The sequence below is a fragment of the Perissodus microlepis genome, chromosome 11 (genome assembly GCF_051167445.1).
Source record: "Perissodus microlepis isolate ML-2025 ecotype Zambia chromosome 11, ASM5116744v1, whole genome shotgun sequence".
Lineage (NCBI taxonomy): Eukaryota > Metazoa > Chordata > Actinopteri > Cichliformes > Cichlidae > Perissodus > Perissodus microlepis.
In genome coordinates, this window is record NC_140471.1 from 29,299,673 (window position 1) to 29,327,160 (window position 27,488).

At 38.8% G+C, this 27,488-nt stretch overlaps 1 protein-coding gene across 1 annotated transcript; it reads right to left on the bottom strand.

The window, feature by feature from the left end:
* Positions 1-4,375: 4,375 nt before the first annotated feature.
* On the bottom strand, positions 4,376-26,965 carry cfap418 (cilia and flagella associated protein 418). Its single transcript, XM_084943931.1, has 6 exons — positions 26,736-26,965; positions 26,357-26,459; positions 23,801-23,865; positions 23,371-23,436; positions 23,051-23,146; positions 4,376-10,857 (listed from the first exon to the last, which is right to left on the bottom strand). Exons 1-6 carry the CDS (start codon positions 26,879-26,881, stop codon positions 10,698-10,700), a joined length of 636 nt encoding a protein of 211 aa, XP_084800057.1. The 5' UTR covers positions 26,882-26,965; the 3' UTR covers positions 4,376-10,697.
* Positions 26,966-27,488: the final 523 nt, after the last annotated feature.

Sequence of the window (27,488 nt, forward strand, 5' to 3'; positions counted from 1 at the left end):
CTGCAGAATAAAGTGCTGATGCGGCTCGCAGTAAAAAGTTCTTTGCTTAAATAATAAAGGGGTGAATATATATCAGCCCATTTTCTGTTTATTAACAAAACTCAAAGTCTCCAGCATAACAAAAAGGATTTCGAGCCACTGGTCTAATGCGTGTATGGTAACAGTCATCTCAAGGAGGCCCAAACGAGTGTTTGAAGACAAACGCAGTGGAAGGTCGTGCTTCATATCACGGCACTCTGACAGCACATTTATGGTTTGCTGCCTTCAGATGGCCACAGAGGCTTAATAAACTGAAGACCCAGCATTTTTTCCAAACAGTACAAAGCAGCTGTCATCAACAGACGCCCTGTTGTAGCTGCCTTTATTATAAAATACCATACAGATAAAAGAATTGGAAGTCATAAAAATGCCAACAGTGCATAACAAAGAAGCACAGGAAATTACCAAGAGTCTCAGAAGAATATTTTCAAGACAACTTTTGGGATGTTTACCCTCCTCCAGCCTTTAAACTGTGCTTCCAGTTGTCTCTATCAGACTAACGAATGCAAAATAGTTGAGAGCGATTAACAGATTTTGAATTTTGTAAATAAAGCGTGGTGTACTAAGGGAATACTTCCCCCTTTATCAGAGCAACAGAGCAAAAGTTTATTTTGATAATGTGATTAAATGAAGCTGCCAGAAGGAAAACGAACCAAAAACAGATGTTATGCTGGGCGTTTCTAGTTAAATGATCAAATGTTCAAGCCATGAGTGCAGCTTATATTTGTCCTCAATTTTCTCCAGGACAGCAGCTGAAACCTCATCAATCCCACCATGCTCAAAGCTTCATCTCTCCGGCTGTTGTTTGCCGTTTCTCCTCCTCCTCCTCCTCCTCAGCAGCAGTGCTGTCGTTCTGTTCCTCCGACTGTCTCACAGCAGAGAATCTGAGTCACATTTCGACCTTCCATTTCTCCCGTCACTCCTTGAGAAACAAGGGAGTCCAAACCAGAGTCTGTACAGGACAGTGAAGACGTGCGTGCTTGCATACAGAGCTGCAGGAACTGTTTGCTCTAACAAAATAATCAGTGAGAGTTATTTCAAATATTTCAGGTTATCATGTCTGAATCCTCATTTAGTAAGCCACTAAAATATTAGTCTGTCAGTGCTTTAGATACAATAAAATGTGTTTTTTAACAAACAAGATGTTGCTGACAGAAAGCGAGGAAAGACAGAGCTGGCAGTGCATTGAAGTTACAGAGGTGAAGATGAAGAAGATGAAGCTGGAAGAATGGAGAAAGGAAAAGGAAGAGAAACCCCCTGTTCAGCCTGAGCTGAATCAGCAGCTTTCTGTAGACATCACATGCTTTCAAATCCAGATGCCACTCTTTGTCTTCCCTTTCTCCCCTTGCCCTTTTTGCCTTCTTCGCCTCTTTTTCTTGTTTTTTCAGCTGTTTCTTTTTCTTCTTTTACTGCTTACTTTGACTTTTGTCAGTTGTTTCTTGACCTTCTTCCATTCTTTCTTCTTTCTCTTTCTCAGCTGCTTTCCTTTAGGTTATTTCTTTTCCTGACTTTCTTTATCCTGGTCATGTTTCTTATAGTTTCTATGCGAGCATTTCTTTCCTTTTCTCTTTCTGTCACCCCCACTCAGGCTCTTCTGTGGTGTCCTGGATTTCACTGGATCAAGGCTTTGTCTTTTTTGAACATTTACAATAAGCCCACGTGTCCATGTCCAGTATTTCACTGCCGCTTTTTACCTCCTCCTGGCAATCACTAAATGGATTATCAGCCTCTGAACTGGCCCTCCTGCTGGTTGTCCAGCAACTTTTTCCTTTCCATCCACCTCCAGCAATGTGGTCAGCGTCACACTCCTCTTTGTACAATGATACCATCTCGCTGTTTTTCTGTTTTCAGTTCACATTCACGCAGGCTGCTGCACATTGTGAACTTTCTGGCCAACATCTCTTTGATATGCTGCATGGCTTCCTTTCTTCCCTCTTTTAATTGGCAATTTTCAGCCTGAGTGGCTTTAAAGGCTTTTTGCATCTCCCTGTTGATATTTTGTGGAGCAGTACTCAGGAATCCTCCTTTGCATATCCAATTGTTTATTTAGAAGAAAGGCACCCAAGGCTACTGGAGATGGGGTTGTGTAAATCCTGACTCCAGGTTATCATTAAAAGGGCATCTGATAAAATGTATTGATTGGACAGCGGGAAGCTGCGGGAAACAAATTTAAAGTCTTGGGTGTATATCTGACGTCACCTGCTGAGATTCTTTTCATTTTTAAGCTTATAAATTTTACTCAGCAGCGGTGACTGAACACTGAGTTTCATGAGTCAGTAAAACAGTCACACATCGCTAAACACATTTAACATATTACAAAACCAGCAGCCACATGCTTTCAACAAAGAGCAGCCTGTTTCACATTAGCTGTCACTGCTGAGTCTATCACACCACAGAGATGTGAATGGCCTCTGTCCCAAAGCTGTTGTTTCACACTCGCAGCAGGAGAGCCTGGGTTTTCCTCAGATATGATAATTGTTGGACAATATATCAGACGAGCCGGATAACTGCCTCCGGCTGAGCGTCAAAAGGATCCCAGCAGGTCCTAATGCTTTCTGCCAATAAGCAAAGACAATAAACAGTGTGCAGAATTTCTTCACAGACTGGTGTGAGGAAGACTGCTTTACCAACATTGGTTCACAAACAAAGAGGTTTGGCAATACTGAGTGACAGCGTGCAAGAAAGCAAAGAACGAGTGTTTTTCAGTTTTCTACTGATGTGATTGTTCCTCTGACAAAAGAATGATGCATTACACAAATAAATAAAACTATTTATTTACTTCTGCGATATTGATTTAAGTCCTTATTTGATTAAATATTTTGAATGAGAAAAGGGGCATTTTTCGTTTCCAGCCAACTCTGTCCCAGATGGTATTCTGTATTTGATGCCATCTTACATGCAGTGGTTCCTCAGTTTAGGGGGGATTTGCTCCATTTCCCTTCCTGCTTGTGAAGAACTCTTCCAGCTTCTTTAGTCTGGTGGCGGTGGGATCCACATAAGAACTGTGAAATACTCCAAAATAAAAGTGATCTCCTTTCTGTTACTTTCTAGAGACCTTTGTAAAACCATGAAGGACTCTGTTGCAGGTATCTCAATCCTGTCTTATTGCTCTTGTTTGCAAGTCAAGTGCATGATGGCTAAAGGTTGAGCTTAAGTCGAGCCCAAGTTAACAGCATTAAAAACCATGTTTACAGCCAGGTATCTATGGTTAGTTTCTCCCCTCACTGCAACTATATAGTGGGTGTTTTTCTGTTAAATCCATCCATCCGGACACTATTAAGGCTTACGCGTAAGCGTGTGGCTTTTTTGACTGACAGGTATACCAGCATAGAGAGCTGCGTGTTATATATCACATTGGAACTCTTCAGCAGTTTTTTTTAAAAGGAATAATCTGACAAATGCTATTTTTGTTGCCGACTGGTTGGCCTACTTCATTTTTTTCTGTACTTTTATTTTTCTCTTTCTCCCAGAAGATAGTGTTTGTGTGGGGTTGTGAGTTACTGCTCCCGTGAGCTCTTCCTGCAGATTCCCACTAGATCTCTGGCTTTTGCACTCGCTCGGCTCATTACCCACCTGTGTATTTAAGATCCGTCTCAGTCACCCACTCTTCACCAACTCGTACAGCTTCAGTTTAGCACATTTTAGTGTCTTGTTCATGCTTTGCTGGGTGAACTTACTCTCATATTTCTTCTGTTAGACTCTTCTTGGTGCGTCAACCATTTGTCAGCCAGCTCCCTGAAGAACGAATCCCCTCTGGATCTCCTCCTCTGAAAGAAATACCTACTTTGAGAAAATTTAGCACCAACCAAATTCCCTTGGTTCATTGCTTCAATTTCGATTTGTGTTGTGTTTCGATTTGGCCTTAGCTGATAACTTTGCACTCATTTCTGGTGGCAGCCAAAACAGTAAAGCTGAGGCTTCAAAATTCAGAGCCCCAAATAATGTGTCACAGTCAGTTAAGACACCTTGCAATTTCATGGCCTAGTACATGTCTTATGTTCTTGTCAGGCACAAATTCTATCCACAGCTCCTCAATGCCCAACTATGTGCAATAATGTAGGACCACAACATCTGTGCTCAGAGTGCATGCAATGATCTTTTCAAAGTGTGGATGGAAAAACAAGATACCAACCAACTGGAAACATTTTTGCGATTAACTGTGTGACACCTTCAACTATCAAACAAGTTGTTTCTGCCTACGGACCCGATGTTCCATCGTCTCACTCACAAGAAATAGATCATACTGCAGATTGGATGCATGAAGAGGCAGATAGAGTGCTATTCTGAGGAGTGGAAAGATCATAGCATGCTCTAATTGCATAAACCACAACGAAGATCTCGTGTAAAGATATTTAATCACAGTCATCAGACTAATCAGTTGTACATTATCAGTCTTTTAGTATCCAGCAGCTTTACAACCTTTCACGTCAGTCCTTGCTTTGCTTTTAGAAGCTTGTCATGCTAAAGAAAAATTACAGGGTTTGGTTGCGTCTGTGTTGCATCACGTCACAGTAAACTTTCACTCTTCATTCGCTCAAAGAAGCTTTTTACACTCCAAAGTGAAGCCTTTTAAAATAGTCCGCAGAAAATAATTCTGAAAATATTGGTTTTGTATTTTTGAGTGGAAAGCTTTTGCTGTGATCACTTCTTATTTTGTCTGATGACTTTGCAATCACAGCAGCTATTTCACTGACATCTCAGCTCAGAAAAATGATTCACTGGCAGCAAAGCAAAGTGCCCGACATGGGCTGAAAGCTGCAGCGCACGCTCATGAATGTTAATGCTTGGAAATAGGACATCTCCTGATGAGATGATGCACATCAATACACTGCTGGTGTGAACACTTACATTCAAGAGAAAACAATGGACGCAGGTGTAGCAATGGGTAACACGGCGTTGTCTTACCCATCGCTGCTCAGGAGGACTCATGTGTGAGTCATGATCAAATCATTATTTCCCACTTAAAGGAAGAAAGAAAAAACTGTCATTATGAACAACTCAGCAATGATTTTGCCGGTATTAAACACAATATGTGTGATTATGGAGCGCTGGAGAAGACTGAAGAACATTTATCCACCACTCATCCACCCGTGGCAGACGTGATGCAGTCTAGTTGTTTACTGAAAAACACAAAATCTTCCTGCAAAAGTCTCCACGATTATATATGTATGACTCGTATTATATAACCACCGATATGCGCTCTACCCTGACATTTGCTGTGCGGCATGATGGCACCATAATATATGGTGTTATTCAACACCTTATATATATGTACATGCTGATTTGAGCTTTCATTCTGTGTATATTGGACTTCATAGAAAACAATATGAGGAGGAAAAAGAATGAACTCTAATTTTATTTTATTTTTTTTTATGTAAAACTAAAGGCATGTTATAAAATTTAGTATTCAACTAAGGTACTGTGCAAAAGTCTAGAGTTACCCTGCATTTCTTCACATTTTGCTTTCATACTTTTCACAGTGGTCTTGAGACATAATTCTCAAGTTTTTGTGAAGGTCTTTCAAATTTTGGGGGGAAAATGGCTGCTTTTTCACTCATTTTCAGTCCAGCCCACGTACCTCCATCTTTTAGGAGGAATGTTTTGGGGTGTTTTTTTTATTTTTTTATTAAGCAACAGCTTAATGTTTCAGCATGACAGAGATAATAAACACAAAGTCAATGCAATAAAAGCATAACTGGATAGAAAAACACACAAAGCCCCGACCTTAATATTATTGATGCAGTGTGGGATTGTCTTGACAGATGTTGGCAGCCAACATTTAAAGAAGAGTTTTCAATGTTCTTCAAGAAGCCTGGACAGCTGTTACAAGAACGTTTACATAAGATTGGCTGTGTTGAAGAATAAAGGTGATGATATTAATTACTGACTTGCAATTAAATTAAATTCTATTCAATTAAATTTTATTTATACAGCGCCAAATCACAGCAACAGTCGCCTCAAGGCGCTTTATATCGTAAGGTAGACCCTACAAAAATACATACTGAGAAAAACCCAACAATTATATGACCCCCTATGAGCAAGCACTTTGGCGACAGTGGGAAGGAAAAACTCCCTTTTAACAGGAAGAAACCTCCGGCAGAACCAGGCTCTGCTGCAACCCGGATGGGGAGAGAGAAGGAAGAGAGGATAGAAAACATGCTGTGGAAGAGAGACAGAGATTAATAACAGATATGATTCAATGCAGAGAGGTCTATTAACACATAGTGAGTGAAAAAGGTGACTGAAAAGGAAAAACTCAATGCATCATGGGAATACCCCCAGCAGCCTATGCCTATTACAGCATAACTAAGGGAGGATTCAGGGTCACCTGATCCAGCCCTAACTATATGCTTTAGCAAATAAGAAAGTTTTAAGCCTAATCTTCAAAGAACAAATGGTGTCTGTCTCCTGAATTCAAACTGGAAGCTGGTTCCATAGAAGAGGGGTCTGAAAACTGAAGCCTCTGCTTACCTTTCAAGCACATTAAAATTTATACAATCTTTTTCTTGGCCTATAAACTATATTTCCATAGTTTCAATAAATCCATGCACCCACTCATAGGAAAATCTAAAGAAATATAACTTAGGAAGAAGAGCAGAAAACTTTTTCAGAACACTGTAAATTGTTCTTGCATTTAACCAAACCAACACTGAATGTACCCACTCAACCTTTATTACTGCTAAAACATACACAAAGTAGCTTCGGCTCATTTTCACCTACACCATCCTGCAAGGCACCCAATGTGCATGAGACCAGTCCCCGAGAAATGCACGATTTGTTTTCTTTTAGAGAAGCTGTGGCTGTAATCTATAGTGTAGCTATTTTAGTGTTTTAATGAGCTGGCTTCTTTAGGGGGAAGCAAAGGGCATAATGCTGAAAAACCAATGTTGATGTGTTTTGTTTTACTGGATTTGTTGGCAGTAAGAATTTGCTAAATAGGTCCAGATTTAAAGCTTTAATCTGAGATAAGATTAGGGTATCTATGAATAAAGAATAATGTCCTATACTTTTGCAGTGGGTGCAAGTTTTTAAATAAACCCGATGATCTACTGTTTACTTCAAACCATCACCAGGTTTTGTGAACCAAAATCTAAAAAAAAATCTAAATCATCAGTAATTGATTTATGAGATTTTTAATCGGCCGTGTTAGCAACTCTCAGCGCATGTCAGGAAAACTCACCTTGCTCCCATTTGCTCACTAATTACACCACTGATGTGACTCCATGTGGCTTTATCTGTGTTTACAGCTAAACAGCTTAATCTCATTAAACTGTGACTCGACTTTAAAGCGCTGCATAAAAATTATCTCGGACGCATCAGACTGTCGTCACTTCAAAAGCCATTACTGAAGCTCGACGGTGCAGAAAACTGCAGATTTTCAAGTCACAACATGGAGGAAACGCAGCCTCCTCGAAACGAGACGAGCTGAGATAGCTAATACACTGTTTCATAGCAGGGCTCTTTGCTGCTTTAGTTCAGTTAGTCATTTATATAATATGAAACAGTATTGTGGAAAACGTTACAGCATTAATGTCACGTTGATAGAAGAAAAAAGATGTGTACAATCTCCAAATTGACTAAGACTTGGCTTAAGTCCTGATTAAAAAACGGTATATAACAGAGAACATTTACATTTAAATAAAGTTCTGCTGTAAGACGGAGATGGTTTTCATTTTAGACTAAGAAAAGTCTAAGTGGTTAATATTATGCACAAAATACAGAAGTACTTATTGTATTGTTATATGTTTTTTTTTTTTTAAAGAATTTTAATTTGTTTTATCATTTTGATTTGAGGTCTTCACTATAAAGCAGGATTAGGAGCTTATTAGGAGTAAATTCAGGTGTGCAATGTGTCCATTTTCAGGGTTGCAATGATGGTTCAGGTATGATTTGTGTTGGACTTTGAGTTTTAAGATCAGTGGTTAAGATCAGAGTTTCAGTGTAAAACCATCTCGAGGTGTCATATTTTCACTCAGCATTTAATTTACACTATGCGTTAAGTGCTGAACAGATTGTTTGCTGAGGAAATATGTTCTGTATTTATCAACATGTCTTTCCACATTTTATAAAAATGAATCAATGAAGCCGTGCTCTAAAGCTTTGTTGTGATGCTGAGAATGAATAAATGTTTCTCTCTTTTTTGTCACAGCAGTGTTGCGATTTGCTGTAAGACGTTTCAGGTTCGTTACACATTTTAATGCCTGGGTTAACGGAGAAAGGCGATAACCACCGCCACTGTGATACCCCTTTATCTTCACTAAGGTTTTAGGTTTTGTCAAGTCAGCTTAAGTAAAGAGAGCTTGTGTTGCACTTGCTTTGCAGTGCAGCCCTCAGGTTACGTTCAAGATCAACATGCACAAAATCATCACTGACCTATCAATTTTGTATTTTCTTGATGAACATCCACAAGAAATACAGATCCTTAGGAACAAGTTTAAAACTTAAAAAAACCAATAAGTCTTAATATTGACAATTGTTAAAACGGGTAAATCAGCTTTCTTACCCTCACATGGTTTAACACCACCAACGTTGCAGGTGAAAGAATAGAGCATGTTAAAAGAAAACATCTAAGCAACACATACGTTTGATGCAATACAAAACTAATTACAATCAGATCTTAAAGATAGAATGAAGACAGTGATGAGTCTTAACTCATCTTAACTCATCAATTATCTTCATTCTTACATGTTTCTCTGGCTTACTTTTCTTGATTTAAATAACCTTTGCTAACAGTTTTACCACTTTTCCAGTCAAAGCGCTTTGAGTGCACACACATTCACACAGCATTTCTTTTAACATTTAAAAAGTTTTTAATACTTAACCCCACTTTTTACACACTGCTATTACTGAATAGCTTGTAATATGCATTTGCTTGTTACAGCAAATACACTGGTGTGGAGCCAGATGCTGCTGTCAGAAAGACAAACGGGCATCAGGAAATGTTTCCAGGCATTTATCAACATGCAAACTTTTCTTTTTCTTTGCAGTTTTTTTATGGACAACATAATGCATAAAAAGACCCATGGGGTGATTTGGAAATGGTGCCATTACACTGTTTGTCCAACAGAGCAGCTCTAAAGTCACAGTTTACATGCAGCTACTCTCAGCTGAGAGGAGGAGGTGACAAGTGTTGTCTTTACAGTTTGCAAAATTCACTGCTGGTGAAAAAACAGCGATGCCATAATTTAATTAACTGTAAAGATTAACAGCAGATATAATGTCATAATTATTACACACTAAAATGCAAGGATCTGTTGTGGCCTACCAGAATCCAATATTAACATCCAACATGTATAAAGTCACTTTGGAAATTATACCACAGAGAATTATGAGCTGAATCTGCAGCATCACCTGGTTTTGCAAGTTTTTATCAGGTTTTAGCCTCATTGTTGAGAACTCCTACAGTTGCCTTTGATTGCAAGCAGAAGCTCTCTGCAAGAAAAAAAAAAGCTTGTGAGCCCAGCCTGTGGAGGATTTAGCAGCTAAAGAGGAGTCGACAGGAAGTAAATACTTACCTTGACACGGCGCTTCATTTGGTAGTCCCTAAATCATTTTCAGATGCCTAATATTCTTTGTAATTGTTCTTGCTTCATATCCCAATCTCCACTGGATTTTTTATCCACACACTCAAATGAGTTGTGATAACTCTGAAAAGAGGTTAATGCTAAACATGTTTACATTCAGATGAGCACAACTCAGAAATTGGGAGAAATAAAGGAAGAAGATGTTTGCTGAAAATGTTCCAATAAGAAATCCCCCCCAAAAAACGCAGCAGCTGAGCAACAGAGCTACAGAGTTTATCTCAGATTTTCTAATTCACTGGGACCGCAAACAACCAAGCAGGTCAAAAAATAAATACAGCCGTTACATCACAAGTGCCATTTGCTCTGTTGTGCTGCAGATGTTTTTCCTCCTTATACTGCAGAAGTTTCATTTTGAACTCCTCTGCCTTCTGGCAGTCAAAGCCTTTTAAGGCCATCTGACATTTTTAAAAAAAGAAACATTATTATGTTGACATTACTGTTTTTAAAAACGGCGAAACTCTGCGCTTGGGTGCAAATTTTGATGCCAGCTATCAAACTAGAAGTTAACAAACTCTTCAAATACAAAGATACATTTCATGGATCAATTATCAATCAAAATTTTCATTTTATTGATAATTTCAATCATTTTACAGCTACACATTTGGAGAAAAGAAGGACCTGGATTTTAATCTAGTCTGGGCCCCTCTGTGTAGAGCAGGAGTCTCAAACTCACGGCCTGGGGGGCCACTTGCGGCCCATGTCACCCCTACTTGTAGCTCGTATATTGATGTGAATAGATATGATGCAATTTGGCCCTTGAAGTTACTTTTTTGTTAGGGAGGATTTGTTTGTTGTTGAGTGCAATGTTAAAACAATTTCTTTAAAAAGCCCAAAAATGATTTAATATGACGGTAATATGAGCAGAGAGCACAAACATGCTGAGGGATTGGCTGTGTTAGCTCAGCAAGAGTTATTTGTAAAGAAAACAGTTTTCACTGGCAGTCAAAAACTAATGTGTACACTTATGTCTGCATTTTTATTTTGTTAAATACAAACAAAATTATAGCAGACGTGCTGCCACGTGTCTGGCCAGAGAGAATACCAATTTGTTTATTTGGTAGTTCAATGAAAAAATCAGTCTTGGTGTTTGCCACAGACCCATCTGAGCTGAGGTTGGTCCCTGAGGTCTGTCGGCTCTAACGTGGAGATCCAGCTGCACTGGCAGGCGTACGCCCGCAAGCCTCTCCTCTTCTTCAGCTTGGTTCCGAGCTTCTGACGTTCCGGCATGTTGTTCCTGCCGGCAGAGAAAGACAGACAGTGAACTTTAATCGTTACAAGGATAGACCTTACCCTTCCAGCTGCAGCCCTGCAGACAGCTCCTCTGTGATCCTACTGCGCAGCTCCGTACTAACTTTTTCAAACTCAGTAAGAGATAAATTGAATAATGTGTGCAGAGCAATCTGCTGGAAGGACAAAATATCTGACATGCACAGATGAAAGTGAGAGGGGAAAAAAGGATTCTTGCCCTTAAGGAACTTTTTAGCTATGAACAGATGCGTATATTTTTATATCTGTTACATGACAGATACGTAGAATGACCAAAGCTATAATTTTGCAATTTTACAGAAAGTCATCTGATTAAGATGATCTAATTAAGAAACATTTTTGTTAATGTCAGAAATTATAGGAAAAAAAACAAAAAAACATACACCGCTACTATGCATGAGTGAAAAGCATGTAAGAATGTAAGTATGCTAGTCTGCTGAAACGTAAGCTCTGCTCCAATTTCACTGTATGATGCCAAAGTATAGCGACAATAAAGGAATCTTTATCATATGAAACACACTGACAGACTGGTTCCATTTCTGTGTTTCCAGCAGCTCAGGCAGTGTTTTCATCACACAGCCTCTGACAGACTTCACCAAACAGCAGATGGACACAGTTAGAGACTAGATGGCGAAGTAAGGGGAAAATCTAGCAGCTTTAGAGACAGTTATTTTTTCTCGGAAGTTTGTAATTTTAAAAAAATGTTCTTTGGACACAAACACCACTTTAACCTCCTAAGACCCGAACTCTTAAACGGCATGCATTTTTAATTTCTCTTTGATATTTGGGCATATTGGGGCCCAATGAATGTAAAAACAAAGAATAGACCCTGTGCACGAGAAAATGCTAACTTCCTGGTTTGAGACCGGATGTAGGGTTGTACATTTCCGGTAGCTTTACTTTGCGGTCAATCACTACTGCGAAGATATACTCCAAAATCATGTCCAAAACTCGAAAACGGAAAGATCGTGTTAAGTTACAAAGAGCAGAAGGTGGAAACACTCACCACTGTTGTATCATAAAAAATCTAATGATCAATTTTGACGTTTAAAGAGTTTAGATCGATCAGTTGTTTACATCACTCAACACAAGCAGAACTGCATTACAAAATCAGAAGACACATCGTCCACATTCAGAAGCACATCTCTGTATAGTGACAGTTATTATGATTTAAACAGGCAAATGTTCAGCATTCAAACTACAGGTGAAGAATAGGCAAACCAGATGTTTCCCCCGTTATGTCGATATCAGCTGGTCAAGTACACACCTACACAGCATGTTAACAAACCGTGAAAAAAAGCCACACAAAAATGAATGATTGCTGGTAACGGTTTCTATACATTAGTATGTACGAAGGGTATGTTGTGACTTACCTACAAAATTACTGTGGCCCCTCGCTATAACGCGGTTCACCTTTCACCTCGCTGTTTCGAGGATTTTTTTAGTGCAAGTTTGCATGCTTATTTTTTATTTTTTTACTTCACATTGTGTCCTGCGTCCTGATCGCTGCTGACGATCTCCTCCGTGACATCTCTCCTGTACAGTACAGAATCGCTGCATCGATCACTAGCAGTGTGACTCTGAAGTGCAGTACTGTATGTCCACGAAACGTTTTGCACCGTCAAAAAATAAAATTGGCTACTTGATTTCACCTATCCTGGTTATTTTTAGAACATAACACCCGCGATAAACGAGGGACTGCTGTTTACAGATACTGAGAAATATAACATTTGATTCCCTTTTCTCTTTTGCTCTGAGGCGCGGGGGAAAAAATATCGACAAGTCGATGAACATCATTTACAGATATATTGGGTAAATGCCCAAGACATCTATAGAAATGTAAATCGCCGCTTGATTCATTCATTTGCTTAACTTGTTTTGGACCGTAAACAGGGCGCGAATAGGACACCGGAAACAAAGCTCCCCACAGGAGTTTCCACACCGGAAGTAGCATATGCTAACTTGCACAGTGTCTATTACCAGATTTTTTTTTCCTTTTTTTTCCTTATTTTTGTTTTTAACAAAAATAAGAGCCACATATGAGGATATTCGTTTAAAATTTTGATAAAACAGAAGCAGTATAATGTCCTCGTAAGTGGATATCAGGCCCTTGTAGAGCAAAATTGAGTATTTTGGTCTAAATAACCCAAAATGTGATGTCCACATATGTGGACACCAGGTCCTAGGAGGTTAAACTGATGTCAGTGTTGCTTGGTAACTGGTAGATGGGTACACTCAGTACGTCAGTTTGCTCACAAAACCTCAATTTGTGCAGTCATGGATTCCACAGGATGTTGGAAACAATCCTTTGCAGGGCTCGCAAAATTTCAAAATCCCTGGTAGCCCTTCGGGCAGGGACTCTTCAGTTTTTGGTAGCCCAAAATAAATTTAAGTAGCCCGAATAAAAAAGAGAGCAATTTTTTGATTGATGTTTTGTTTCCGTTACAATATTATACATTAAAGTATAATATTGTAATGGAAACAAAACATTAATCAAAAAATTGTTTAAACACAAATTACAACATTGTATAAAAATTACAATCATCAACTCAAATACTTGGTTCTAATTGAACAGAAATTTCTATGAACTTGTAAGAACTGTGTAGGACATGAATCAGTCTGTGTCAGATCCTGAATTTGAAATTTCCACTGAAGTCACGGGAAAGAGGCAAGTGGAACCAAGATCGAGGCCATTTGCTTTTTGAAGTTTGCAAAGACTGCTAAATTGTGCCAGTGGTAGTTCACTCTTTGCAACATAGTACGCTATTCTAAACTGATTTTCAGGTTTATTTTTAGTATGTTATTTGCAATTGGTGTTTGTTCTGGGAAAGATATTGCAGACTGAGCAATAATGCATTTCTTGCATTTCTCATGGGTTCTAATGGGGGCCTTTCTTAAAATGACTGGTCCCAGTAACAAAGGCGCTTGTCGACTCAGAAATCGAGGGAAAAGCAACAACACACCCGGCAGAACATTATGTTATTTACACGGGTGCACATAAGTGGTCCGCATGTGCGCATTCGCTGTCAAAATAAAAGACGCGCACCAGATAAGAAGTTGCAACGCGCGTTTGCGTCCATATAAACGGCACTGTTTTTGTCCGCTAGAGTGGGATTTTCACGGCACATTCTGCACCACATCTCTGTGCGTTCATCATTTGTTTGAAGCCAGCTCACCTCCTGCAAACACTTTTCCGAGAATACGTGCTTCTTTTGTGGTTCGGACTCCTTCTGACATTTCTTTGGATGTGGAGGAACACCAAAGTAATTGCTTAAAGGAGCTTGCTTCTTCGACATCTTTAAGAGTTCTAAACAAATGTCTGTCCTCCTCCAGAAAATCTTATGTACGCAAACACGCGTTGCAACTTCTTATCTTGTGCGCGTTTTTTATTTTGACAGCGAATGCGCACCTGCGGACCACTTATGTGCAGCCCTGGTTATATAGCTCATCATATCGCAGCCACAGAAATTCTTTTGTCCATGAAACCATAAAGCTGCACTTTCTTTTTGCCTTATAGTCTGATTTGTCATAACTTTTCCGTTTTGTGGTAAGCTTTTCTTTGGCTGTCACTTCTTCACGCTGACCTGTCTTATTTGGCTCAGCAGAACTAAAATATATATCCTGCTGCTTTTACACGCGCACTCACATAACGCTCAGCGATTCTCTGCGCGATCAACCTCTCACATGTTTAAGCTTGCTGCGGGAGATTTCACTTGTCATGTTTGCATAGTAAGCTAACGATTGATAAGACGATGTCAGAGGAATTGGTGCGCAAATTATCATCACTCACCAATCAGTGCTGTCGCTCTCTATAAAACAGTTCGCGCGATTGCAAAGTGAAAGCAAAAAACAAGCGCAAATTCAAACACGATTTCAATATGTCACATATTGACAGTGGCTCACCGATGCCAATGACATAATTACCCAGCTACATTTCCGAAAGAATGCAAAAGCATTGAAATATATTTTCCTATGATAGCCCGACGGGCAGGGCAGAGACAGATTTTGGTAGCCCGACTGGAAAAATCGCTAGCCCCGGGACGTCGGGCTAGCGATTTTGCGAGCCCTGCTTTGAGTTTGACACAATGCCATCACATAATTTCTTCAGAGTTGATACGTTTTAATGCATCACCAGAGCTCTTTGTTATGTTTCAAGAAACCAGTCTGACATGACTTTTGCTCATGCTGGAAGCAGCCACTAAACATTGAAAATTGTTTCCCTAAAAGAATGAACATGATCGATGACAATAAACAGAAAGGCTGCAGCATTCCAGTAATTAATTAAAAGTAGATAGAAGTTAAAGTACACTTCTACTTCTTTGTTTTCAATCATGTATACACTGTTACAATGATGTATCCTCCTTTTTCTAACTAAAATTACAAAAAATGAAAACAAACTAAAATATAAACGTACATGGGAACTTTAGTTTTAGTCTCTGTCAATTTGGTGGAATTTGCTGCACATTTATTAGGACGTCTACACCAGCGGTCCCCAACCTTTTTTGCGCCACGGACCGGTTTATGCCCGACAATATTTTCATGGACCGGCCTTTAAGGTGTCGCGGATAAATACAACAAAATAAAACTAGTACCGGTACCGAAAAAAAGAAAATTTATTCATAACACACGTGAAAAGACCAAGGAAAACCGAGTAAACAATAAAAACGATAACAAAATAACGCTGAAAACCGATAAAAACCCTGAAAACTATACATTTCACACCTGAGCCGCAACTCTCGCGGCCCGGTACCAAACGACTCACGGACCGGTACCGGTCCGAGGCCCGGGGGTTGGGGACCGCTGGTCTACACGACTGTGAGTCAACTGCCTTTACACAGTGTTGTGTTTATGCTCATATCGATTCTTGTTTTCCTAAATCTTACCCATGACAAATATCATCCATATAATAACCTTTCCAAAAACACAAACAATAATACCAACCTATACTGTGTCAGTTTGGGTTAAAGTAGGTATTTTCATTTCAATGCAGGTCTTTTCATAATTAGTTGGCATTGCAGATTTTACATCAGTCAGTACTGAAACTCTGCAACTTAGGAAACACTGAGTTAAAGTCCTGGCTTTAGCATGAGGAGAGAAAAAATGTGAATTTTAATATCCTTACATAGAATAACATCATGATATTGAATGGGCTAGATAAAGGAATCAAAGTCATTCATCGGAAATACCTATATAATGACTTATTTTTTATCTTTTAAATATAAAGTGATTAACAACCACCAGTGCGCACAAACTCTTTAATCAAACCTTTCCATGTTTCCGAAAAAAAGCTGAAAAAAAATAGTAAAGCACATTATCATTATTTTTTTGAATAGATGGACGCATGGATGATTACTTTTTGATGAAGATGCTAAATTACAGTTCTTTGTTAGTTTTAGTTATTAAATGTCTGGCTTGATATATTTCTGAGAGGTCCAAAGTGCTGGCTCAAATTTGGGTAGAAAAACATGAATTTGGTTTGTTATTTGCTTATAAATGCAAATGTCATTTTTAGGTTTAAACAAGTTTTTGACAGATTTCAGAATTTTTTGTATTTCTTTGTTTTTATGACAGGTGGTCGAATATATGTGTTAAGCACTGCGTTAAACACTGTAATTAAATATGAAACATTTGATTTAGACATGAAAACGTAAAATCAAACATATTTAAAGTTTACACCAGTAATAGTCCAATATGAATAATCCTGACCCACTGACCTAGATTCATCCATAACAGTACCCTGATCTTCGCTAAATTAAAATGCATGCTCATGCGTGACAAATGAATACAGACAGTCATTAACATTACGCTCAAGTGCACTTAACATGTATTTTCCTCTAGCTTTGTGCTGTTTGAGGTTGATGTTTTTTTAACTTCTGCTTTATGCTTGAAATAAAATCTGTGCCATGCAGGTCACCCCATAATAATTTATGAGTAGAAAATTATGCAAACAATTCTAAATTTGCATACTGTGCCACTCCCTTTTGCTAAAATTATAGGCACAGCAGACATGCACTTCTATCACTGTTAATGTCCTCGTGTAAGCCTCTTAATTAAGAAGAAACAACAACCGTGTGGGTAGTAATGGATGCATAAGCTACACATGACCAGGCAAATGTCAAATTAGTGTGAAAGGAAAATCGCCTGTTTAAGAAAGCCTACTCAGACCACTGAGGACAGAAAACACGATATTCCTTATTAACAAATTATGGGTAAACTACTTAATGTACTATTCGGACAAAAACAATGAATTTAATTCGTTCAACACAGATCAAGTGTGAAATTAAATTACAGCTCGGTAGCTTAACCCTCCAGTAAAATGTGTTTGAATAGATTATAGCATAACTTTTATTTTAATCTGTCACCAGGTCTGTAAAAAAGAAAAGTAAATTTGCATGTGAATATGTTTTCCCTACATTTACATTTAGAGGCTATGAAGTGCATATGTACATGCCTCCAATGTCATGTTTCTTTTTTTTTTTTAAACTTCACCTTTTGTAGCTGAAAGGTCGAAGGACTGAAGCTTTATTGAGGATAACACTGACGTGATGACATGAAGGGCAAACCCATCATCCTGAGTGCTCCTGAGTGCTTCAAAGTGCTCTGAACCTAAAGTCACACTAAAAGTAAATTGCACACTTGTGGAGTAAAAACATTGCTAAGTGCTGACATGTCATTGGTGTGGACGTATATCTTTGGGTATATCCTGGTGTGAAAACTTGACACATTTACAGCTTTCTTAACATCTCATAATGTCTTTCCAAGCACTAAAAGCCTTCCGGACACATACGTTTAGGTTTCCTGCACTTTCCAGTGAAAAACACTTTAAGACCGTCTTAAGCTTCACAGAGCCAGCTTCACCGTTTCTATATACTCTGGAAACCTTTCATAATCAGAGGATTTCTGGTGTTTTACCCGCACACTAACAGCAACTCATTTAGATGTATTAGATCTTTTGTGTATGTACTTATATATTAATTCTGATATTACTCATAAATCACCACCTACCTATCTACCTACCCACCTACCTATCGATCAATCTATCCTACATTCATATCTGTGTTGTCTTTCAGAAGGAAACTATATAGACCCAAGCACCAAACAGCTCCTCTATTACAGCTTTATATTTTATGTCACGAGATTGAGAATATCTCCCTTCTACTTAGCAGCAGTTAGGTGAAAAGATGTAGAAGACAACTTTGATGGGCATCTAAACAAAAGCCTTTTTATCAAAAAAAAATAAATAAATAAAGAAACATTTTCTCTGCAGTCTTCAAGACTACAAGGCAGCAGATCTAACCACAGCCACATCATGCTTACTATTGTGGGGACCACAAGTTTTGATTTCCTAGACTTCCATGCAAATAAGCTCACCATGCAGTATAGGCATAACCCCATGGGAAACATGCTTTGCTTTGGACAAAGACTGGATTTAAAACTGTAGTTACATATTTGCCTAACAGGTGAAACACCAATCTTTTGGGCAGCTGTGTCAGGAAGGGCATCTGCTGCAAAAATCTGCCAGATTAAGCGTGTGGAGATAACTGCTGTGGTGACCCATTGTGAATAAGGAGCACCTGAAAGTAGCTTTATGTGTGATCTAGACATCTACTAAACTTTCACCTCTGAACCACAATGAACATGATTTTAATCTCGACAGCTCTGTACCATTTACACACCCTTTCAGACCCATAATCAACAGAAAATTGCTCAGTGGGATATGGATGAATGGCTGAAATTAGGTTGAATTTGTGTTAATGTAAAGGCCTGAAATGACAACCTTTCTCTTTTCAACTCAATTCAGATTTATTTTTAAAAGAGACTTAATCCACAAAATAATGTCCATAGACATCTGGTACATGGGGGAGCAATTTTTCTTCATTAATGAGGTTATTTTGTTTCCATTGTCAAAGTGAGAATATGTCTAGACTGAGTTTTCCTTATTCGGAAAGGATCAGATGGAATGCTTTAAGATCACATTGCCAACTGATGCAAATAAATTCAGTTTTTGAGGAATTAAGGCAATTTTTTAAGGATGTTACTGGACCAGAATTTCACCATCAGCTAATCTACTAACAAATTTGACTTCAATCAAATCTCCAATAATATTAAAAGAAATGTAGAATCAATCATGAATCAGTGTCTTAGCACCATCAGCCTTAACCCAATTTCCCTCGGGATGAATAAAGTATTATCAATCAATCAATTTACACCTACGTATTTCCAGCTATTGAAATGGAAGAGAATCGATCAACTTGAAAAGAGAAAGTCACCTGCCAACAGTAGAACAATGCAGTCACACCATGTGCAGGTACAAATGCTGGCAACGACATCACCCACACTGTAGGCTCTCCATACATTCGACATAGACGTTAATCAGCCTCAGTGTTCAGTTAAACCCTCAGTTCCTTTATTTATTTATTTATCTATTTACCTTTACAGTAGCTCTCAAACTTTTACTCAAATACTTACTTTACTTAAATAATGGTCAGACACCTTAGTCTCACTTCATACTTTTCACCTGATTATCCGTGGCCCATTAGTGTGACCCGCCATAGTCTAAGAATCGCCGCTATAACGAGTGACAGCGTCACCAGAAGTCAACCTTTGCCCCTCCTGCAGCTGCACGTGCGGACAAAATGACACCATTACCCGTTGTAACATTAATGGAGGTCACCTGTGTGGTGTTATCTGAATGGTATTCTACTGCTTTAGTATTAAAATTATGGAAAGCTCATTTCTCACATCATCATAAGTAGATAAAAGCATGAGGATGAACCTGTTTGTGTAGTTCAAACTGCATTCACAATATCACATATTACTAATTATTTATGTCCTTATGAACTTTGTTTTCATATATTTTCTGAGCAACAGAAAGAAATCTATGAACTGGGTTGTAAACACAAGCAACAAGAGTAAAAACAGACTGCTGCTTGTCTGACAAGTAGCACGACTCACAGATAACTAAGACATTATGTGAATTCTGTCAAGAGAAAGTTTACAGAAAGAAAACCTAATATGCTCACATTTATATAACTGTGATACTCAGTCTGTAAGCTTGTACCAGCAGTCTGATTAGTTTATAGTTTTCTGGAGAGGCTTAACAAGGGTGTGGGAGTAGGATAGTGTGGTTGTTTATATTCTAGTCACAAAGATCTGCAGATGCTGAATTGTTTCCATTGGGGAAAGGTAACTGCTCTTATCGGTCATTAGGACTGTGGGTGGATTAACGACGGCTGAACATGTTTTACAATGTGCCCTGTTCTACTTTACTCAGAGTTCAGCTCGTCTAGAAGGAAAAAAAACAAAAACATATACATTTAAAAGCAGCTCCACAGAACAATACTGCCCCCGTCTGGTCAAGCACAAAAACCCAATAAATCTTAAGAAAAAATAATAATTTAATTATCTTAAAACACATAAACATTTAAATTCAATTTTTATGCCATGTGATTCATTTTTATATTGCGCCAATTCAAAAACGGTCACCTTAAGGTGCTTTATGTGGTAAAGGTAATGACACCAACAAGTTCACTGTCCCAAATATGGGAACAAGTGAAAAACACTGTTTTGGTCAATGTAGCCATTCCATGCAGTAAGACTGAAATACTGAGATACTGAAAGGGTTCTGTAATAGAGCACAAGCAATGAAAGACTTTTATAATTCACTTACATACTTACAATGTATCCCCAAAAATTATGTGTGAGTAAGAGTTGTGGATAATTTGGAGTCTCACACTTAACAAGGTTTGTATTAAGATAAACATCCAGGAAATCCCTTATAAAATAATAAAAGGCAGCACAGAGGCTTTTAATACTGTAAAATAGGATTTCATGACTCATTCTTTTTTTTTTATGTTATTTGGGTACAAATGTGTTTGCTCATACTTGATTGGCCAGTAAAGCCTCATTCCAGATGATGATGTCATGTTCAGAGTTGGGTTTTTTGGTCCCGCTGCTGCATCAATAAAGTGGCCTCATTCAGTTTCACACTGTTACCTGTCAGAACATGGCACACTACTCAGTACGCGCACAACAAACAGCTAAAGTCCACAACAACTGATCTGCACTTATGTGTAACAGACTACTTTATCACTGCTCCCTGGCTTTGTGGGGAAGGTGGAGTGAATATAGTTGAAACTCACACAGGGGATCTCAGTGTGTGTGTTATGGATCATCAAACTGATGCCACATAAGTCGAAAAGTGGTGAGAACAATGAAATGCTGTGGAAGTTCACTTCTGTACAGCCCCACTGGTACTGGTTTGTAACCTAGGATCCCCAATAAGGATGACAATAAGTGTGTGTGTGTGTGTGTGTGTGTGTGTGTGTGTGTGTTGGGGGAAGGGGGGGGGGGGTCACAAGATAAAACCAGTAGCAGGTTTAAAAATATGTATGGCAAATTTATAGACAAATATAGTTATTTTGATTCAAATATATCCTTTTCCTTGCAAGTTTTTGTATTTTGTTTTTATGTGTTCAAGAGGAAAAATGAAGCAGAGAAAAAATCTGTTTTATCTGAAAAGTTCACAGCTGGGAAACATTTGAAACTGATGAAAGGAGTGGAGAGTGGCTTTGAGTCTCAAGAGACCAAGCTATTCTAGAGACTAAAATGCCAGAGTGGGGTCATTTTATTATACTTTTTCTGATGGCTTTACTCGTGTTTATCTCACCTCTAGTGTTTCATTTATATGTGACAGATATTCTAAAATGTTCTAATAGACTTAAACGTGACTGAAAACTAGAATTATGTAAAAAGTAATCAAAACATTTTCATCATCAACTTTGGCAGCTGCACATCTTACGTCATCATAATTCCTGTAAAAAAAAAAACTATGAAAGTTTCAATGAAAAGTTGTAGATAAAGTTCAAATACCGTAATTGTCGGGCTATAAGCCGCTACTTTTTGCACAAGCTTTGAACCCTGCGGCTTTTAGTCAGGTGCGGCTTTTCTATGGATTGTCCATGATTTTTGTGATATCGTAAGAGGATTTGTTTTGTTTGTTCCGCTGTTGTACAGCACTACATTGCCTGGCGGAAGGATCGGGGTTCAAGAGTGGTATGTTGGTCACATGTCCGTCCGCCAGGCAACGTAGCGCCGTACGAAGTAGCGCGAAAAACAAACTTCAAAGTAGCGCTACGCGTTCAGTGGGAGGCGTGGATGACGAGCGGCGATAAACTTGCGAAAAGCAAGTTATGCCCAACTCCACCAGTGGATTCTGACAGCGTGGAAAAGTGTGAAAACATCCATGATCACCAACGGATTTCGAAGGGCTGGACTGCTGCATGATGGAGAGGAGGACACCGCCAAGGCCATCCTGAGCCTGTTCGTTTCCGACACTGGAGAAGAGGACTTTGGTGGTTTTAGTGCACAGGAAGAAGAGAAAGATGGTGGTGAATGACTGACTTTTCTTCTTGTTAAAGCCGTGTCACTGCACCTGAGCCTAAAAGGTAGGCCGAATCTATTTTTCTGGTGTGCTGTAGGTTATTGTTATGTTCTACATTTGTTACTCATTTATGAAGCACAGTACATGTTCGTACTTGTAATTACCGGTACTTGTACATATACGTAAAAAGTTATGCAAATATGTACCCATAACTTGTTTTTCAAAATATGAATAAAAGGGATGTGTCTCCAAACAGCCATCTCTTTCCTGACAATTCCCTTTGTGCATATTCTCTTACATATGATAAGTCAACATTGAAACACCTGCGGCTTTTAGTCAGGTGCGGCTAATGTATGTACAAAACAGGATTTTCCCCTGATTTTAGCTTGTGCGGCTAATATTCGGGTGCGCTTTGTAGTCCGGGAAATACGGTATTTAAAAATAATCACTGCTGGGCTCGTAAATTATCCCGATCAATCACTTGAAGGTTATAGGCTGACCAAAAACCAAAGTTTTTAAGAAGTACTAGCAGAGCACATTAAACTGCATATACAGTCTGTAGAGGCTAAGCCTATGCTTGAAGCCAGTGAGGTGTTCGTGTGTCTACCTTAAATACATTCCCATAGACACACCATATGTAAAACACAAAAGGTGACCACTAGCGCCATACATAAGGTACCAATTTAAATCTGCTACTCGCGTTCCTCTTTAAAACTTCTTTAATCACGCATTTTCTTGTCAAGATGAGAAAAACATGGCATCGAGCCTGCAGACTCACCTGAGGAACAGGTAATCACAGGTTGAATCCCACTCACAGTCATCAAACATCAGCACCCGAAAGTCGCAGGATATACACCTCAGCTGGTCACATGATCTATTGGTATACAGTCAGTTATTATTTGCAATAGGCAATGAATACACACTATAGGTAATCACTCATTGGTCTATAATCATTTGAAAATGCACCGTGGTATAATTTATTTAAACTAATAAAAAGTATGTTGTGGATCCTAGAGTTCTACATCTTTTTAAACCAGGACCAGACGAGACCAGACGAGACCTGACAGACGCTCTCAGTATGAAATTATTTTTTCACACCTCTTGGATGCGGCTGTTCCGACACCATTTGCGACAGAGCTCCCGCCAATAAAAACAGGACAGCACCTGGATGCAGAACACGCGGTGCAGATTGTGTCCAGACAAACAGAAAGAGCAAGAAAATCAAAATCCTGCATAAACAGGATACACAGCCTGAACAAACACACAACCTGGTTGTTACTTTTATATTTAATATAAAGACTTTTATCTGGCCACTGATACGCTTCCACATAATATGTTACTGACTTTTATCTTGGTTAACTATCCTTCATACACTGATTTAGTAAATATCCAAACTTATGGCACATGTAGAAATACTAACTCAGAGACAAATGCAGTTTAACTTCCTTGCATCCTGTGATTATTGCATGCCTGCATGTTTTTGTTGTTTGTTTGTTTTTTTAAATTTTGAATAAACTAAAAGACTTACTTTCTTCCTCCTGACTGAGATGGAAGCCTCTTTTCCACATGTGGCCCTTTAGGAAACTGCTCAGCCTAAAATGAAAGGTTAAAAAAAAGAGTTATTTCTTTCTTAAACTGTGAATAGAATTAAACCAAATAAAACCTACATTTATCGCCACCTGCTCCTCCCCATCCCTCTTGTGTATGTGTAGTTATAATCAAGTAGAGCTGTCACAAAGAGGACTTAGTCACATTTGAAAACCCAGGTGTATGTTTATGGCTCTAACTGGTTATTCATAATGCAGGTAAAGACTTGGAGATGAGACAGGTGCATCACAATAATGTCTGACTGTGAAGGCAGAAGCTGAACCTAGATATCGGCACTTCACTTTAAGTGTTTCACATAATCGTATTCTTCCACCTGCCTCTTCTTAGAACCCACTCCTGGTGCCTGAGCTGCATCCTCTTTCTACCAAACGTAGCTGGTCATGGCCAGTTTTAGTGTTGTGGGTCAGAGTGACCGAGTTTCCCTCTGTCAGAGGACCAGAGCGGCTGAGTCATGTGTTATTTGGAGGATCAGAAAAATAATTTGGACACAAGAATTTGAGCCGTACCTAAATTAATAGATTTTGCCCCACTTGAAAAAAAAATCCTTTCAGTATCTGGTTCTCCAGCTTGAAATGCTCCGATGTGTTTACCTGCTGGTCACTAACTTTCTTTTTATTGGTCAAATTGGTTGATCATAGCTTTTCTGTTAAATTGATGCTGAACTGAACAATTTCTAAGGCACAAAAGCAAAACAGAGAAAAAAATGTAACAAATTGCATTCGCAGGGAACTACAGTGTATTAGGAACAGATATTTCCTGTGTGTAGGTAGGTGTGTGTGTGTGTGTGTGTGTGTGTGTGTGTTATGGGGTTCTTTGTGGCAGCAATTTATTTAATTAGTGTAATTGTTTTATATAGCACATGTTTTGGCTTGGTCTTGCCTAATAAGTCAACTTGTCACAGCATCCATTTAGTTAATAGCTGACACACATTAAATATTTGGAATTTTGTTACTGGAAACTGTGTATCCTCTACTTTTATTATATATTTTCCCTCACTTTATGCAAAATTATCACGATTAGCTAATGCAACTCCTTTGAGAATAGTTTCAAACAATAATTTTCTGTTTTTTTCCCCTCAGTATACCTGTCTATCAGCTCAATTATCCAAGTTAAGGCTACTACCTGCTTCATTCATTGGGCACTGTAAGACTGTGGTTCTCAAACTGTGGCTCATGAACAATCAGAGGACTGTACTTTTAAGCAAGATTAGAGATTTATCAAAGTAACTTAAAGTTTTACCCTAAAAAGCAGTTCGCTTCTTATAAGAATACACTGCGATGGTAACTTGTGCTGCAAATCAACACGTATAAAAATCACTTTTTGCTGACCAATCAGTTTTCTAAAAAGCAGTGACCACAGAAGAGTGGCACCTGGTGTGCTCTTCTGCAGCTGTAGCTAATCTGCTTCAAACTTTGATGTTTTGTGCATTTAGAGATGTTCATCTGCATTCCTGGTCTCTCGCAAGTGGTTTTTTGAGTAACTGTTGCCTTCCATTCAGCCCACAGCCTTAATCCTCTTACCTCTCTGGGTCAAGGCATTTTGACCCCGAAAACTGCTGCTCTATGGATATTTTCTCTTTTCCAGAAAATTCTCTGCAAAGATGGTTGTGTAAGAAAATCCTAGCAGATCAGCGTTTTATGATATACGTAGACCAGCTAGACCCAGACCATGTCACCAATGACTATGCCACATTCAAAAATCACTAAAATCATCTTTCTTCTGATTCTCTGCTTGAACTTAAGGAGCTTGTCTAGACCATCAGCATGCTTAAATGCATTGACTGTATGCCATGTGATTGGCTATTTAGATTGGATTTGCATTAACAACCACTTGACTGGTGTATACCTAATGAAATGGCTGGTGAATGTATATAGGGCCTTTCAAGGCTAAACCACACATATTCCTATCAGGCACTGCTGACAAATGCCGGGTTGACTTATGAGGGTAATAACTACCTTTGTGTAAGTGCTTAACCTGAATGCAGATATTGAGATAAATAAATCTTGACATTTTGAACTTACTCTGTGGTCCTACATGAAAACAAACATGTGAATTGAAACTAGTTGAATATATATACTTATTGCTAAGGCTTGATAAAATCTCTGGGGCATGCCAGCCTGAGGGCCAACACCAGCTCTTGGTAAGATTTTATGAGGATCCTGAGCCTGACAAAGAAGAAAGAACAACTGTGCACTTCATTCATCCACTTCATCACTTCAGACATGATAAAGCAGTGCAAAATAAGACTATGGGACCACAACGCAAGATTAAGCCTTCCTAACAATTTCAGATACAAGCAGTGCCAGCTCAGCATCAGTTAAAAACTTAAAGTATATGACAGCAGTGTGCCCCTCAATCATATGCAAGACTTAAAAAATGTTTTAAGGTGTACTTGGTAAGCTTTCCTATATGCCGTGCCTTCTTGTAATTCACAGTTCTCTTTCCAGAATTCAGAGCGGGTTCAAGTCAATCTTACCTTTGGCTGAGGGAAATGACTGCAGTCTTCCTCCTGTAATTCCTCCAGCAGGGCGTCAATATCCTCAGTGACACTGTTCACTGACCGTTTAGGCTTTGTGGCACTAAATCAGAAACAAATACATGGATTAGTGTCTTGGGGTTGTAGCAGGTGCTGGTGACAGATATTAATGACTGTTTTTAAGAGCAAACCTCTGTATCTACAATAACCCATATTCTGCATATTTCGGCAGTTTCTAGTATAATTTGAAAACGCTGAAGCCATTGAATATAAACTGAACTGATCATTAAGTTTATTAAATTGTAGCAATGCATGGAAGCTGAAGTAATGCTCAGCTAACTTATACCTGACATGTGCTAGCCAAGTTAGCTTTGTTTACCCGTGCTTTTTCTGTCCGTCTTTGTCTTTCTCGTCTTTTCCAGCCACATTTGAGTTGGTGCGAGCCGCTGAGGACTCGATTGAAACGTTGCGACAAAACCTTTTCTCGACTTCATCCAGCAACTCGTCCAAATCTTCATCATCCATCGTAAAGAGTTCCTCCCACAGAATGCTGTACCCCCACCCCAGCTAATCAGCACAAGCTAGCAGCCGAAACCATGAGAGCGTTCGTCGTTGCTAAGCAACGGTGGAACATAGCGGAAGCAGAGCTGCGGTGTCTTCAAAATAAAAGTCTAAATTGAATCATGCTCAAAGAAAGTTTTAATTTATACTTGACATTAGGTATTACATTAGGGATTTGCCCCAGAGCCTCTGCTTGTTTGCAGATGTTTGTGTCTACCTGACATATGTAGGTCAGGCATGAATCTCCTGGACTATGATGTTTGTAGACAACAGAGTTATCTATAGTGAGAGTAGGGACCTGATAAAATAGGGTCTGGAGAAGTGGGGTCATTGTTCTCTAGAGAGATTGCGAATGAAAATCAGTAGAAGAAAGAAATACTCAAGATAGCAGTGAGACCCAAAAAAACCCATACAGGAACACACACTTTGAACAGAAGAAACAAAGGTCTATGTCTAACCTTTTTTCAGGTTAAAGTATACTGATATCTTACAGGTAACTATCAAATAATTACATTTGACAACATGGGCGCGCAACTTCTATTATATATTGGGATGTTTATTTATAATGGGA